This window comes from Bemisia tabaci, chromosome 5 (genome assembly GCF_918797505.1).
Source record: "Bemisia tabaci chromosome 5, PGI_BMITA_v3".
NCBI classification, from domain to species: Eukaryota; Metazoa; Arthropoda; class Insecta; order Hemiptera; family Aleyrodidae; genus Bemisia; species Bemisia tabaci.
Genome location: NC_092797.1, coordinates 55,669,833 through 55,684,977, shown reverse-complemented (window position 1 = coordinate 55,684,977; position 15,145 = coordinate 55,669,833). Strand labels below are relative to the sequence as shown.

General features: G+C 39.9%; 1 protein-coding gene across 2 annotated transcripts in view; it reads left to right on the top strand.

Moving 5' to 3' along the window:
• Positions 1–12,304, top strand: part of LOC109030940 (butyrophilin-like protein 2) — a 122,340-nt gene extending 110,036 nt beyond the window's left edge. For both annotated transcript variants that reach the window (XM_019042183.2, XM_019042182.2), the window contains exons 5-7: positions 1,323–1,456; positions 9,592–9,808; positions 12,100–12,304. In XM_019042183.2, coding sequence (XP_018897728.2) covers positions 1,323–1,456; positions 9,592–9,808; positions 12,100–12,197 — 449 coding nt within the window. In that variant the 3' untranslated portion in view covers positions 12,198–12,304. The remainder of the gene's footprint in view (positions 1–1,322; positions 1,457–9,591; positions 9,809–12,099) is intronic.
• Positions 12,305–15,145: the final 2,841 nt, after the last annotated feature.

The following is a 15,145-nucleotide window of genomic DNA, read 5'->3' as shown; positions in this document are numbered from 1 at the left end:
ATTTGTCTCTGAATATGGACGGAGGTCCCTTTTTGAGTCCCTTTCAGAATAGGCGGAAAATATGTCAACATGCCGAGGCCTCAACCCCGCCTCTGGAGACGGTACCCTTCTCGCCCTTCTGTCATCGTATTATGACCCGACGACCATTGACAGCCTCTGGCTTCGTGACGTCCCTTGAAAATGCCTCTTGTCTCCCGCTTTCCGTGATCAAATTTGTATCATTACAATCCTGCTCCGACATTAATATAGACGCCAGCCGTGTTGCAATTTTTTCTCTCCGTCCTCTTAGAGTACCTATTTAGGGAGAGTATAGACAAGTCGAAAATTTTGAGGTTAAGGCCTGGATACTCGCTCACATTTCCGTCAATTTCCGATCAAAATGACAGCAAAAATGGAGGTCAAATTTTTGCAGGCCGCAAAAATAAGATGGTAGATGGTGCGCATCTGTCACCATTTGATCGCAAATTGATGGAAATTTGAGCGTGTATCCAAGCCTCAAGGTGATGGAGCTCTTAGAGCCCAAAAGGGTAGGCAATCTATGAATTCAAATTATCCAGGGTGATTTATAATCACAATTGTTGGGAGCTGTCGTTGGTAAAGCACGTATTTGACTTGGTTTTTGCACAAACTTACTCATTTTTGCGGAAGAATGCTTACTTAAGAACTTTCCTGTCCATTTTCGTTTATATTGGAGTCTAAATATTGACAGTGATAGTTTTCGTTTTCGAAGGTTACCTACCTTTTTGGGCCCTAAGAGCTACATATTTCGAGATGTCCATACTCTCCCTCTCTACTCTAGGTCTTCTGTATTTTTTTATGATTTCGCGGGAGATGTGATTTTCGTGACAGGATGGCAACCTCTCCGTGGAGATCATGCAATCCGGACGATGGAGGTTTGTGTGAATGTGTCGTATGCACCGCGCGCAGTCAATTTTGCGCTGAACTTCACGGACCGGGGATCAAACGCTCAGAGCGCAGACCATAAACTAGACCGTCAACGTCCAAAGCCGCCTCTTATACGTAAACGCGTATCTCAATTTCCGCTTGAGCCTTGTTCTCCGTATAACTCTATGCTTTCCAGGGCTCTTATGGAGAGAGAGATACGCCCTTACGTCAGAGGAGCCACGAAATGATTTTAATTTCCATGAAACGGCCCACCAGTGAGGCAACAATTTTTCAGGAATATCAGAGTAATGCAAATATATTCAACCGACTGTGGTTTTTTTTGTCGCGTATAATATGTATACGTTGTATTTTTTCTTATGAAAGATGATTACGGACTTAAGAATTTCACCGCATGATTTTTTAAAAATTTTTTGCAGTTCTGCCGAGGGATAAACCGCACATATCAGGCAAGCGCCAATACTATCAGATAGGAGATGAAATCAACCTCAACTGCACATCAGGCAAATCGTACCCGGCTTCGGAGTTGCATTGGTACATCAACGATCAAAAAGTAAGACTCCTTATTTTCTTTATAAATGTAGTATAAAATATGACTAAACGCAGATATGGGTGGCTTATAGGAACAATCTATACTATAAGCTCCAAGACCTTCTAAATTTACATACCTGGTAACGCTTAGTTCCAACGTTTTACCGGGCCAATTAGGTATCGTGATTTTTGCGGTTATCGACAGGCGGTTATCTCTAGATTTGCCCGCTACATTTAGAGTTTGAAGATAAGACCTAGGTTTTTTATATTACGTGGTAAAGCTGCGAATTATTCCATTTAAACAATGTAAATTTTTATTTTTTGTCACAGTTGGTTTGTGCGTTCAACTGTGCCGATTACCATGATATTTGCGGTTATCGACAAGTGATAGTCCCTAGATGAGCCCGTTGTAATCAGGTTTTGCAAATAGCGCCTAGGTTTTATACATAGGGGTAGACCAGGGAGCTGACGATTGAGCAAAGGGGAGAATTTCATGAGCGCCGCCGCCCGCGGCGCACTATGGTTTAAAACTGAAGAATAGGAAGAAATAAGTTGGATAATGACTGATAGATCACGAATGTTTCGTAACTGATGTTTTTGAGTCGGTAATTTCGAATTCGATCTCAAATTGCCTACATTTTAACACCCTGACCTATTGATTATGGGTAATTTTATGGCACGCTGCGGACATGGCGTACTGCCGCTGCTAGCTCGAAACGCGCACTGACGCCTACAAACCTAAGGGGATACTTCAAGCATTGCGCAATGCGTGAAGTATCCGCTTAGGTTTGTAGGCGTCAGTGCGTGTTTCGAGCTGGAAGCACGCCGCGGCGCGGCGCCCCGGTTCAGGTTTTCATTATAACCCTGTCTATTATGAAAAATCCCAAACTGAGCCTCCGTTCGACTAGATTATTGCTAGATATAAACTTGAAATAGATAGCCTCTTTCTCGAAAGGCGTAAATTGGGTCGATCCTCACTCTTTAATGACGTCTAATTCACACTCAATGTAATTATCTATCGATACAGGTGGATAAACCGCGAGAAATTCATCATCATTGGGAGGGTTGTTTCGCTTTCACTGCTTCCAATTTCATACGTTCACATGGAGGGAGAGATCTGGAGTAGGCTTATGATGGGTATGGAAATTATCGGAGCTGCCCAACGGGCGGAGGGGAGGCTGGAGGTTGAGTCCCAATGGATGAGATCAAAATTAATTACTCCGATGGAAACCATGAAAAAACGCGCATTCTGTTCTCGGCAGGAAGCTCGTGTCTTTATATTCTACGTATTCAGTATTCGCTCTTCAAACCGCTATGAGGTGGATTTGCCCTTTTTCATTCTTTCGGGATTGATTTGTCAGCGAGGAACTTGAGAGCCGGAAATTTCCTCGCCAGGCTGTCTACTAAAACAAGCTGTCCAAAAATCAGTACTTATACAGTGTTTTTTCAGTAAAATCACGAGAAATTCACTACCTCCTTCACAGGAAAATTCAGTACTTTTTCAGTACATCCTAGGTTGACGGAAATCGAAAAATTCTAAGAATTTAAATTTCTCGCCCAAGCTGCGACAAAAATGACAAAAAATTCCGGACCATCAGCGGAATTTCCGCACTTTTCCAGTACTTCCGGACCGCCCTTAAAAAACCGACCCTTTCCCTGCACCGAGAAAAAAACCTCGGTTCTGCTAACCGAACCCAGACAGTTCAGTGGGTCCTTTCCATTCGGAGGACTAAGTCCTCAGTCAGTGAAACAACTGCTCCAGTCGACAGAGCTGAACTTCAGTTCAGTTAACTGAAGTCTCGAGGCTAACCGTTGATATAAGATATGTCCCACGTGAACTGAAAATTCTGATATCGTTAAACTAGATAATTGATTCGTAGAGACGAACCTTCGCTTCATGGGGTTGAAGTTTTTGTTCCAATTGAAAATAAGCGTTTAATTTTCGCGAAACGTCCGAAAAGCGTTTTCGCTCCCCATGACCGTTTTGTATTATATTTAGTTGTATGGTGTTGTTGAATAAGTTCCCATCATTTCTAACGATACAATTATTCGTACTCAACGGAATGCGTGAGATATCACGCCGGAATTGAAGGCATTTTCAAAACAGCCAAGTTCTGATACCCGGATTGTCGTTTTGCCTAGCTCCCAGTATTTTTTTTTATTTCTTACCGCTTGCTTATTTATAATCCTCCTGTGAAAATTACCCGTTTGCTATGTATAATTCTAGCTGGAGCGCACTTTAGCTATGAATTCACGACTGCAAAAATGTTAACGGAAATCGCAAAGGCCAGCGTGCATGAAGGCTATTTTAATTGTAATCTTTGGGCGCATTTCTAAGGCGCAATGATACAACTATTTCAACTCTCCGGAATGCGTGAGGTATCACGCCGCATTTGAAGGCGTTTTCAAAACAGCCAAGTTTCGATATCCGGATCATCTTTTTGCATATTTCATATTAGTTGGTTTTATTCCCTACCACTTGTTTATTTTCAATCCTCGTATAAAAACCACCCATTTGCTAAATACAATTCTAGCTGAAGCGCACTTCAGCTATGCATTCACGACTGCAAAAATGTTAATGGAAATCGCAAAGACCAGCGTGCATGAAGGCTATTTTAATTGTAATCTTCCGGCGCATTTCTAAGGCGCAATGATACAACTATTTGAACTCTCCGGAATGCGTGAGGTATCTCGCGGCATTTGAAGGCGTTTTCAAAACAGCCAAGTTCCGATATCCGGATCATCGTTTTGCATAGCTTATATTATTTTGTTGAGCGTTCACCACGTTAGTAGTGTACGCATTTTCCCGTCGCTTTGCAGCGGGTATGTTACTAATGGATCCATTGGTAAACGTTTATTTTGCCATCCGACGTATGTGGACCAATGCGTTTTCATGAGCGGAAGGTTTAAATTCACGCGTCTTGAAACATTAAATATCCTAGTTAGGAGTCAATTCCAGAAATTTGTATGGCACGAATCGTATTCTACGTTAAATTTTGATTACGAAGCATGTATTAGAATGTTTATTTTCGTATACCTTGTCTAGTTCATTCTGAAAGAAATTGAAACTTCATCCTCAATAATTTTAAATAATTTAATTGGAACGTTCGCGATTTATTCATATCTCGGATACTCTCATAGAGCCCCAGATAGCTGAACCGATCAGAAATGAATCTCTCAACGTCCGCACTCTCCCTCTACTCTGGTGTTCAACAGTGGTGTGGTGTGCTTTGCGATATATCGATTGATCTGCCACTTAAACCTACGGAAAAAGATCGAAAAACAGGGTGTCCGCAACGAACACCTTAATAATCGATCTTTTACCATAGCTTCAAATGGGGAAATATCGATAATCGATCGTTCACGCCTCGCCACTGGTGTTGAATGGTAAGATTTCTCTCCTGAAAAGGATACTGGAACCTTCGGCGGAAGTTGATCAAAACCTCTTCACCCACCGATCGCCTTTCACCTCCTCCCCTAACTTATCTCTTCCCCGCTCTCCTTCCCCGGAGAACGTGAGGAGACGGGAAGAAAGAAGGGGTGTTTGACAACTTGACCCCCTTCCTCCTCCCCCAAACGCACCCCCGTTTAGGGTGAAACGAAGGGGAAAGGCAGACATGGCTAAGCGCAACGCGGAGAGAATCGGAGCGGGATGAGGTTTGATCGACACTTACGGTTGCGACTGGAAGCTGCGCTGGCGGCGACTCGAACAATACTAAGGAAAAACGCCGTATGTGCATTTAAACGTTGCCACATTTCCTTTGATGAAATGGATAGAATTGATCGAAAGGAAGCATCAAGATGTAGGGTTTTGTAGAGGGGGAAAAATCTTGCATGCAATAGTTTAAGACTGATAACGTATGTGCCTGCATGCAAAAACAGAGATTATACTGTTTTTTAGTATACCGCCTTTGCGATCGTTTCGACCCCCCCCCCTCGATACAATAACCGAGTCCCCTAGTTCCTTACCGAAAAGTGACTACCGCGAACTTCTGAGATTTTCCAAAGCGTGTAAAAAGTTTACTAATCCGTCAATAATAATGATTAAAATTTGTTTCTCATTCTGGGGCTCGCTAGTTTATGTGTAATGAATACCAAGAGTCTACGTTTCTTGGTTTTTTTTAAAAAAACCTTAGAATGGGGCGCGCTGATTTAAAATATGCATATATAAGCGGAAGCAAGCGAACTGATTCGAGGATGGCTGACCAGTTCGGCACTCCTTGAATGAGAATTTCACTCACTCCGTTTTGTTCACAACGTTGCTTTGACATATCTCCACAACACTGTTATCCTTTTCAAAAGTTGGTACTCCTTGCTCTGATAGCCGGGGCCACCAGGATAGTGGTAAGTGCAATCTGTGATGAGCCTCGAGACTCATTAGACCATTTGCTAAACGTGGCTCATACAGGAGTCCACTAAGCCCTCTCGTCCCCACGCTCCTGATCACTGCGTCGGCGTCACGAAGAACAATGGGCCTTGGGTCCCAACGCGGCCGATACCCGTACCCCAATTACTCACGCTTCATTAACCATTTCACCGTCACGCTAGGATTCATCCAATTTTCAAAAAAAATTGTTTCGCATGTATTTAGCAATTTTTTCCTTACTCTCCGTTAAAACACAAATAAAAAGAGACCTCATTCATAAAAATCGGCCGAATAGAAGAGAAGTTACAGTAATCGAAATCCGAAGAAATCAACAAAACCTCGACTCCTCGATACGAAAAATAAAATGAAGGGGAAAAAAAGAAAGTATAAATTACAATTAAATATAATTGACCTCAAAATTTGACAAACAATTCATTTATATACCTAACGCTGAAAAAACTGGGAGAAATTACAAAAAATTTGCCTCTTGCAAGGGGCTTCTTTGTAAGAATTTTGACCTGAAGACAACGGTCGAATAACAGCAGTACTCCATACAATACACGGTGTGCCTGAACGAGTTAAACATTTTTCATACGTCCAAATCGAAAAATCTTTATATTTTTAACTACAATGTTTCTTGAATCGTTTAAGCAAAAAAAAAAAAAAAAAAAAATTCCGTCGAGATTCTGGAACGCAAAGGCGCTTTAAAAGTATTCTGGGGCTATAATAGCTAAATCACCGGTAGTAAATTCGTTATATTATTAAAAAGAAATTGACTCCATAGTTTAATTCCTTAGTTTCTTGAATACGATTATTTTAAGCACTTAAACATTTATACCACCAATTTTAGCCATGGGGTGATTTCCTGAGAGCCGATAATATCACGAATTTCTCATAGAACCCCTCAACAGTGGCTTGCTTTTTTGGCAGCCGATTCGGCCATCGAACCGGAGTTTAAATGGAAGCTGATAATAACCCAAAGCTCTGAGAAAAATTTTGAGATGAGTATAAGAACGGTTTGTTGTAAGTAGCGAGGAGAGGCGGGCAAAGCGGCTAAAATCCTATCTAATTTTTACAGTTTTTCTGTTGAATTAATGTTGCCGCGGGCTTCTGACTGTCCACACATAGTTCTGTTCAGCATATCGATACATAAGTATTTACATTTTACATACGTAGAATCTAATTTTCACGTCGGGGAGTTGACATATTTTGATTTTTTCGATTTTATACGGAAAATTGATGGTTTTTCGGGATTGAAATTATTATTGTTTCATGAAAAATAAATGCACCCAAAATGACTATAGCATATTGATTCTTACACATTTGCACTCACAAAATTGGTTGGTAAATTCAACGAGTGGGTGCATCGACCTGGTATATCAAGTTTCTGCAATTTTTTACGGCAAATCAGTAGATTTTCGGGATGTAGATTGCTTACTTTCAATTCATGAATGAATAAAGCAACGACATGGTTGAACTTCTTTGCATGGAAAGACGTTTAAAATAACAAAATCAAGACGTATTTAATGCAATTGCATTTATATCGAGTCAATTTCTTTTCAATAATATAACGGGATTTTTACTACCGGTGATTTGGGTATTTTAGCCCCAAAATACCTTTAAATCGACTTTATCTTCTAGGAGTTCGACAGAATTTTTCCTTTCTTCGCTTAAATTATTCCGTAGCACTTTTCTTCAAGAATCTGATAAGATTTTGCTTGAGGCAGATCAAAAAACTTAAATTCGATCGAATAGCTTTCTACTTTCACAATACACGGTCTCGTCAAGGTGCGTCTTTGACCTCGCAGTGTTGGATCGTGAATTCTCTTTTTATGCTGTTTGCCTATTTTGAAATCTCTGTAAATGAAAACTAAAGGGGTTGATATGTCTACTTTTATTTTTTTTATTTATTATTAGGTATTATTCTTCAAGTCAGAGAAAAAATTTCGACATTTTAAAAAGATTTTCAAAATTGCATTCTGACCCCCCGGTAACGTCCGTTAGACATTCATCAGTGAGGAATCTTACTGTTAGTTCACAAAAACATAAAAATGAGTGTAGATTAGAAAGCACGGAGGAGTATTTTAAGTACAATAATTTTGGAATGAATAAAATCAAAAAATCTTGCATCAAATTAGAGTTATGATGGCTTGAAGTTCGCAGTTCTGAGGTAGTTTGGAATGAAAGTTATTTACTGTAAGAATCCACCTTGTTCAAGGTTCGAAAATTTCGGATTATCATGCAACATTTGGTTCTTCGTAGACAAAATATTGGACCATATTTTTCCATTAGAGACTGCAATTTTAAGCTCAAAAAAGCACCTGTCTAGGTATGCAATTGTATGACATAAATCTTGTTTAATGCCAACTAAACTGTTTGCAAATTGCGGACCGAAACACAACAGTCTTCTCTTGAAATCTGGAACTCAAACCTGTTTCCTAAAAATCTCAGATACACGAAAAAAATTGCAAAAAAAAAAAAAACTATCAAAAAATCCGACGTAAAAAACTCGTTACTTTCCTCAAAAATAAATGTTCAAGCAAAATTAACATATAAATGCTGTGAAATTATAAAAAAGTTGTAAATTTTTCGCCCCAAAATCTTCAAATCCATGAATGGAGATGAAAAGCGCATCAAATCCTCCAATAATGTTACGGATAAAATTACGAAGAATTCTATAAAATTAATATTTTGTTATTATCGAGGGTTATGAAGTTAAAGAAGAACTCCGAAATATTTTCTCTCAACATATTAAGATACGTTTAAAATTTAACATAAAATTTCAAATATTTCCAAGTTCTAATCTAAGTTTTTGAGAAAATTCTAATATAACACGAAAAAATTGGCAACGTTAGAATGTTTGTTGGGCGTTTTAACTTAAATCGTGGCGTTAGGATGGTAGACCTGGAACAATGTCCATTTGACAGGAAATGATGCATGAGGACGAGGCGACGGAGAGCTGCGCTTCCAGGTTCGGAGCTGAGGGATGGAGAAAGAGCGACCGCCTCGGGCTATCATTGCGCCGCCTTTCGAAATAATGAACTGCGTCGCGCGTCCGTTTATTCAAAGAAAGTGTCAGACCACAAGAAATCGGGAACTGCGAAAAGCTTCCAGTGTATGACCATTTGTATCTCTTTTTTATGGGAAAAGGTACAAACGATTTTCCTTTCGTATATTTTAGAGAGTATTTTTGAATTTACTCAGTCTGTTGGCACTTTTCTTAGTCACCGGTAATCAGTTTGCCTGAAAGGGAGGAGTGGGAGGGGGAGAGATGGATGAAAAGAGGAATGAAGAATGCGGTCAGGAGGAAAGCCCGACTGACTCAAGGAAAGAAGAAACGCCTTCAATTGAGAATGATACTGCGCAACACACAGAATTTGGGATTAGTCTTTACCAATGACCCAGGAGTTCAACATTTCAAGTCTCTATTTCAATTTGTTGAAAAAATTATAGGGGCCGGGAATTTGGATCACCCTGCATAAATCAGACATTTCCAATGTGCTCAACGTAATTTTTGTGCGATTTTATTTATAAAAAATCTACCCAGTTGGTTGTATCTCTCCTGCACAAGATGTTCATTTCGGATTATCCACGATGTTTTACTCTCTGCTACAACCCCGATCCGGATAATGGTGGATACTGTACTCTCTCTCTCTCTCTCCCTCTCTCCCCCCCCCTCTCTCCCCCCCTCTCTCTCCCTCTCCCTCTCCCTCTCCCTCTCCCTTTCTCTCTTGTTAAATGGTGAATCTAGGTGCTAATAGTATTCATGTCTTCACTTATTTGATTTTCAGGTAAAAGGCCCGTCGCTGAGGTCCTATCCAGAAATCATCAGCTCTCACGGGCTGCGGCAAACGCAGCTGGGACTCACGCTGACCGTCACAAACGACCTTTTCCGCGACGGGAGCATTAAATTCAAGTGCATCGCCACCTTGTCACCAAGCCTCTGGCAGGCCAAACAAGAAGGCCAAATCATTCAAAGGAACCAACTTAAAGAAGCCTCTCTCCTCAGTGAGTATTCTCTTAGCCTCAACACCATGACTGACATCCGCGGAAAACACGAAAAAAATTATATTGCTCATTTAACAATTTTTTAGTTTCAAAAAGTGTCCGACATGTTTCAATGTTTTTAATTGAAATGTAATTGAAGAGCAATAAATCATTAGAAAGCGTTATAATACGTAACCCTTTGAAGATTAATACGAAAAAATTCGAGTGATTATCATTTCTACTAAAAGTATGACCGAAAAATATGTTTTCTGTTACGGCGACAAAACTATTCCAGTTATCGTAAAACCACCCTTAAATCCGCCAAAATATGCACAAATCTTATATGATCTGGCAAGCTTCGAGTGTTGATACGGCGTTTTTCCATGTCACGGCGGAATAGCCCTTCCTCGCAGGGGTCGGAGAGTAGTTGGCTCTTCATTAGAGAGGCGTTCGCCGGGGAGAGGGAGGGTTACCCCGGGGGAGGGGGTGGGGGGAGGGGGAGTTACCCCGGGGGAACATCAAAAGACTCGCAAGAATAATGCGTGGAAGCGAGTGGAGTCGTGGGATGCCCCCGACTTGGAGTCCTCCTTTTATTTTTCGCGCGGAGCCTCGACTCGACCGCGGATCAAGGGAAATTGAAAGATGTAAATTTCACCGCTCAAGAATTTCCGTCTTCACATTCGCCGCCGCCGCCGCCGCACAGTGGATCCAGTCAATCTGAGAGGTCGCACAAGAAATTTTTGACTAAAACCGCGAATTTTGATGTTTATTTCGTCACATTCTAAATTTTGAGAGGCGCTTCTAGAGGAAAATTTCACGAGAAAACCAATGGGGCCATTTTTAAAATCTCAAAGTTTCGATTTAACGGAGTTATGAGCTTTTAAAATTTCAAAATTTTGTCCTACTTCTCCGATTGAATCGTTTCATTGTGCGTTGGGCTCGGGACCGATAGCATGAGTGAAGTCGGCTTCCGTTTCACCCTCGCCCCGACGCGCCGCGTGGAGTATCTCCTCTGCGAGTCGCTTGGCTTCAAAGGGATGAAATGGGGAGGGGGGTGTTGCATAGAACCTGACCACAATTGAACTACAGTTTGCAACGAGGAACTACTTTTTCGGGCTCATCCATAGAAGTGCATCGTTAGAAATCGAGTGGGAAGATTTGAGGCCGGAGTTCATGCAACCCCGAATGATAAGAATAATGCGAAATGAAATCAGCACCATAAAAGTGTATAAAACTCCGAAAAAGGGTAGATTTCACTCCTTGACACTGTAAGTCTTTCCGTAGGAGAAAAGATCATAAAGCATTCAAAGGACTTGGGGATTTTGGGCGCTACGTATACTCCGGCACAGAATTTCACTCCAAAATGTTTTACAGTGTACTTATAAGCACGTGGAACCGAACGTTGTTGCTGCAGCGAGTCAGAAATAGTAGCTCTTTATTGCATATTTAGGCCAAAGAAGAATTTACAAATGGCTGAAATTTTGTAATGAAATGAAACTACTAAAAGAACTGAGCGCAAAGATGTCCTTGGTTTTTAAATTGAATCATTATTAGATGAGCTATATGACGAAAGAACCTAATCTGCCAATACGCATGTGTTTAAATGGGAAATGTCACCTGATGACTTCACAAGGCGGCACATTTTGCCACTTTTAAATTTATTTTGTACAATTTCCCTTTCCAGGAAAAAATTACGGAAAATACTGCGAAGTCAGCTCATTATGCAGTCTCAGATGCAGCAATAACATTTCTTGTGAGCAAATTCTTCGTCTAAAAAAATTGAGCAAACGGCGAGTTGGGACTCATACACGAGAATTTCATTACACTCTTGAGTTGAAATAATCCACCGTGGCTAAAAAAATATCCGTACTGCAAAAATAATTACGTGTAATCGTTCAAAAATCGTCTTTAGTAGTCCCAAATCACACTCAATTTAAAATTGAATCGATAGCAATCGAGCCAAAATAGGTAAAAACCTCACAATCCTTCCCGCTTCTTTTCAAATTTCAAAATGGTCTCGGTTTTCCTGCGATACCTTAAACAAGTGAGAGTCGCAGCTTCATGTTTAGCTTTTAGTGCTACGTTTTTATGTCTTTTGAAAGTTCACACGAAATTCTTGAAGAGTAATGTAAGACCGCATTTCAGGGGTTTTGCGTCATTGAACGCAAAATCGTCGGTGTATCGTCCCACGTTACCCTTCCGGATCTTTATGTGAACACAGGACCTATGCAATGCTGTCCTACGGGGAAGCTTTGCGGGGTTTGGCCGTTTTTGCATTGGTCTCTTTAAAAATTTAATTTTTTTTGTTTCAGTCCGAGGCACTGCAAACAAAGTGACTTGTTCGACCAGTATCTGGTTGATACCAATAACGGTGATAATGTCTCTCGGAAGCAGGCGCATTATCTCTTGATTCAAATTCTGCAGCAGGAACTGATCAGACCGTTGAAAAATTGTATACTCTCTTGTGAAGTGTATTATTATGTATAAATTTTAAATATAGAATTCTATTTTTCCTAGAGAATATTATCAATTGTCCTTCTGTTTTTGTATCATAATTTTGCGGATGAGAAATATAATTCAATAGTGAAAGCAAACACCCGAATAGGGGGGGGGGGGGAGGGGGGAGCGGCGAAAAAAATACCTAAACATGTTTTCCTTATATAAATACATGGAAATAGACTGGTTTATTAAAAAGTATCCAATTTACAATTAGTTAAGAGAGATAGAAAAGGGCTCGAAAAAAGGGATCCTCAATGATACCCGATATCTCTACGGTGCTTTGTCCAAAAAATGAGCCTTAAATCCATGTTCTTCTTAAATATTCCACCTTTTTTTCTGAGATAAATTTTTGGTGGATTCCTGTAGTAATTTTCCGGAGAAAATAAGTCATCTCCGCGGTTCAAAATCGATCACGGGTCAATTTTTTTATTTTTATAATTTTTTTTATACATGAATAAGTAAGTAAATAAATAACTAAACAAAAACTCTAAAAAAAGAGTTTGCGATGAATAAGTGCTCCGGGTGAGTCCAGAAAAATAGTTATATTCCCTACAAATTCCCATCATTTATTTCGTAATTTTTTCCTCCTTTTTCACAAAAATCAAAGCATCACGTCTGCTAAAAATCCATCCGATTTTCTGCCTTCCTCATAAGAACATGTGGTATCACGTGAAAATTCCGTGCCACCCCATTTTAAAAAAGGACACAAATTGAAAGTATCACTTAGTTTTATTCAAAAGGAAGGAGGATTCGCTTTTCGCAGTGTCCGTCACAAGATGAAATCGCGCCTGAGGGCATAGCGTACGGCGCGAAGATACAACTATTGCTGCTCTATGGACGTCCATGTTGCATAGCCCAAAAAATGCGGGCGCGTTATATTTCCATGCATCGACAGAGCGACGTCCATGGATTTACAGCGATGTTCACATACACTTAAAAGTCGAGACCGACGCTTCGATGCAGTTGTTGCCGTTTTCTCTCTATGAGCATTTTCAATGCCGCATTATTTAATGATTTCAATTTTTTTATTACCTATTAATTTTCATCCATCAACTACAAAATTAACTTGACTCAAAAAATACAAGTGTATAATTATGAATAGATAAAATATGAACGAAAATTTTAAAGCATCAAAATGCTTGTTACTTTAGTGCCACCGTATAGCTTAGAAATACTATTTTTACGAAACGTTTTATTCTTCTCAGCTTTACTTTCGTGTCATTTTTGTGTGAAAATGTCTAATGCAACACTCTGCCCGTCTTAAACATTGTTCTTATCTCCTAATACTCTAGACCAGGTGAAACAAAAAAACTGTGATTTTCTATCTCGGTGTTTAAAAATGTTTTTCACAATTGAACGTATTTATGCTAAAAGGAACTATTTGCTTAGGGTATGCGTGCAACATAGTTCCTTTTAGCATAAATGCGTCCAATTTATTCTTAAAATGAGAATAATTCCCAACATTTTTTCATAACATTCTCAGAGGATATCCTAAGAATAAAAAAATCGCAGGAAAGTGCAATAGGAATGATGTGGTATCCTTCATAAATGTAAAATAACATAGGCAATTTGCGAAATTGGACGTATTGATGCTAAAAGGAACTATGTCACACGCAATCCCTATGCACATAGTTCCTTTTAGCAAAAATACGCCCAATTGCAAATCGACCTGCCTAGTTTCCTCGCTTCGTCATCGATCCAATCCTTTCGGAATAATTATGCCTGAGTACTTAGAGTTGAATAAAATCCATTATCCCGCAAACTTCTCCTCATATTTCCATTAGATTTTTCTCCTCAGTGGCTAAACTATTTGAACGCTTCGAAAATCAAATAAAAAAAACCGAGAGTTTACAGCAAGTTGTACGCTCTTAGCATACTTTGTCGCTTTCATATTCTGTGAGCAAAAATGACTCCCATTTCCTATTCTTCCTCTAGACAAAGAGCAAATTGACGGATTGAATCGGGAAAATATAGTTTCGGAGCGTCCCACGTCCAGACCCGATACAGAATGTTCTATTAAGCGACTCGCAACGCATCCTCAAACATTTTAAGGACAATCGAGCGAGGGAATTTCCAATGTATGACTTAAATGGGCTTCGCTTCAAAGTCCGCAGGAACAACGCTCGCGAATGATACGGTAACAAAACAGGCCAGAGCTTTTAGCCACCGTATTGTCTTTAATCACTTCGATTTGAAAACAAACGAATACATACGTTAGGAGAGGAGTATTCTCAGTGCTGCGTCGCCGATTTTCCAAGATCCATGCCGGAATAAAAAACCCTTTCATTCAGGATCGCACTCATAGTTGCTCCTTAAACAGCTCATTGCCTTACGAAAGTTTGACATGTCTTATGCTAGGATCGATTCAGGAATGTTTGAGAAGGCCTCTAGTGAGGTTCACCTTCAATTTTGCCGCATACATATACCCAGGCAAAAAACATACCGCGGAGCAGGAATCAGCCTTTGGATCTATTTGACATTCATGTTGCCTCATAAAGTTCCATAAATCTAATTAACAATGCGTAAACCTATCGGTAGACATTGTGAACTTTTTGCAAAACAAACTAACTGACGATCAGTGCTCTTGTTGGCTCGCTTTTCCGCTTTTGCAGCTATGATGTAAAAATTATTAACTTAAATATGTTCCCCCGAATGATCGAGTGAGAAAATAAAAAAGAAATGAATAGGAAAAATATATACATGAATAAACAAATAATCATTTTGCACACAAAAGAAGTTATCGAGTGCACCACTATTGAGGTCTAAATCAGCTAAGAGTACATCAATTTTGAAACTGAACAGAGAGAGAAAAGATATCTCGATTGCAAAGTTGGATAATTGCGAAGGCGCCAAAGTAGC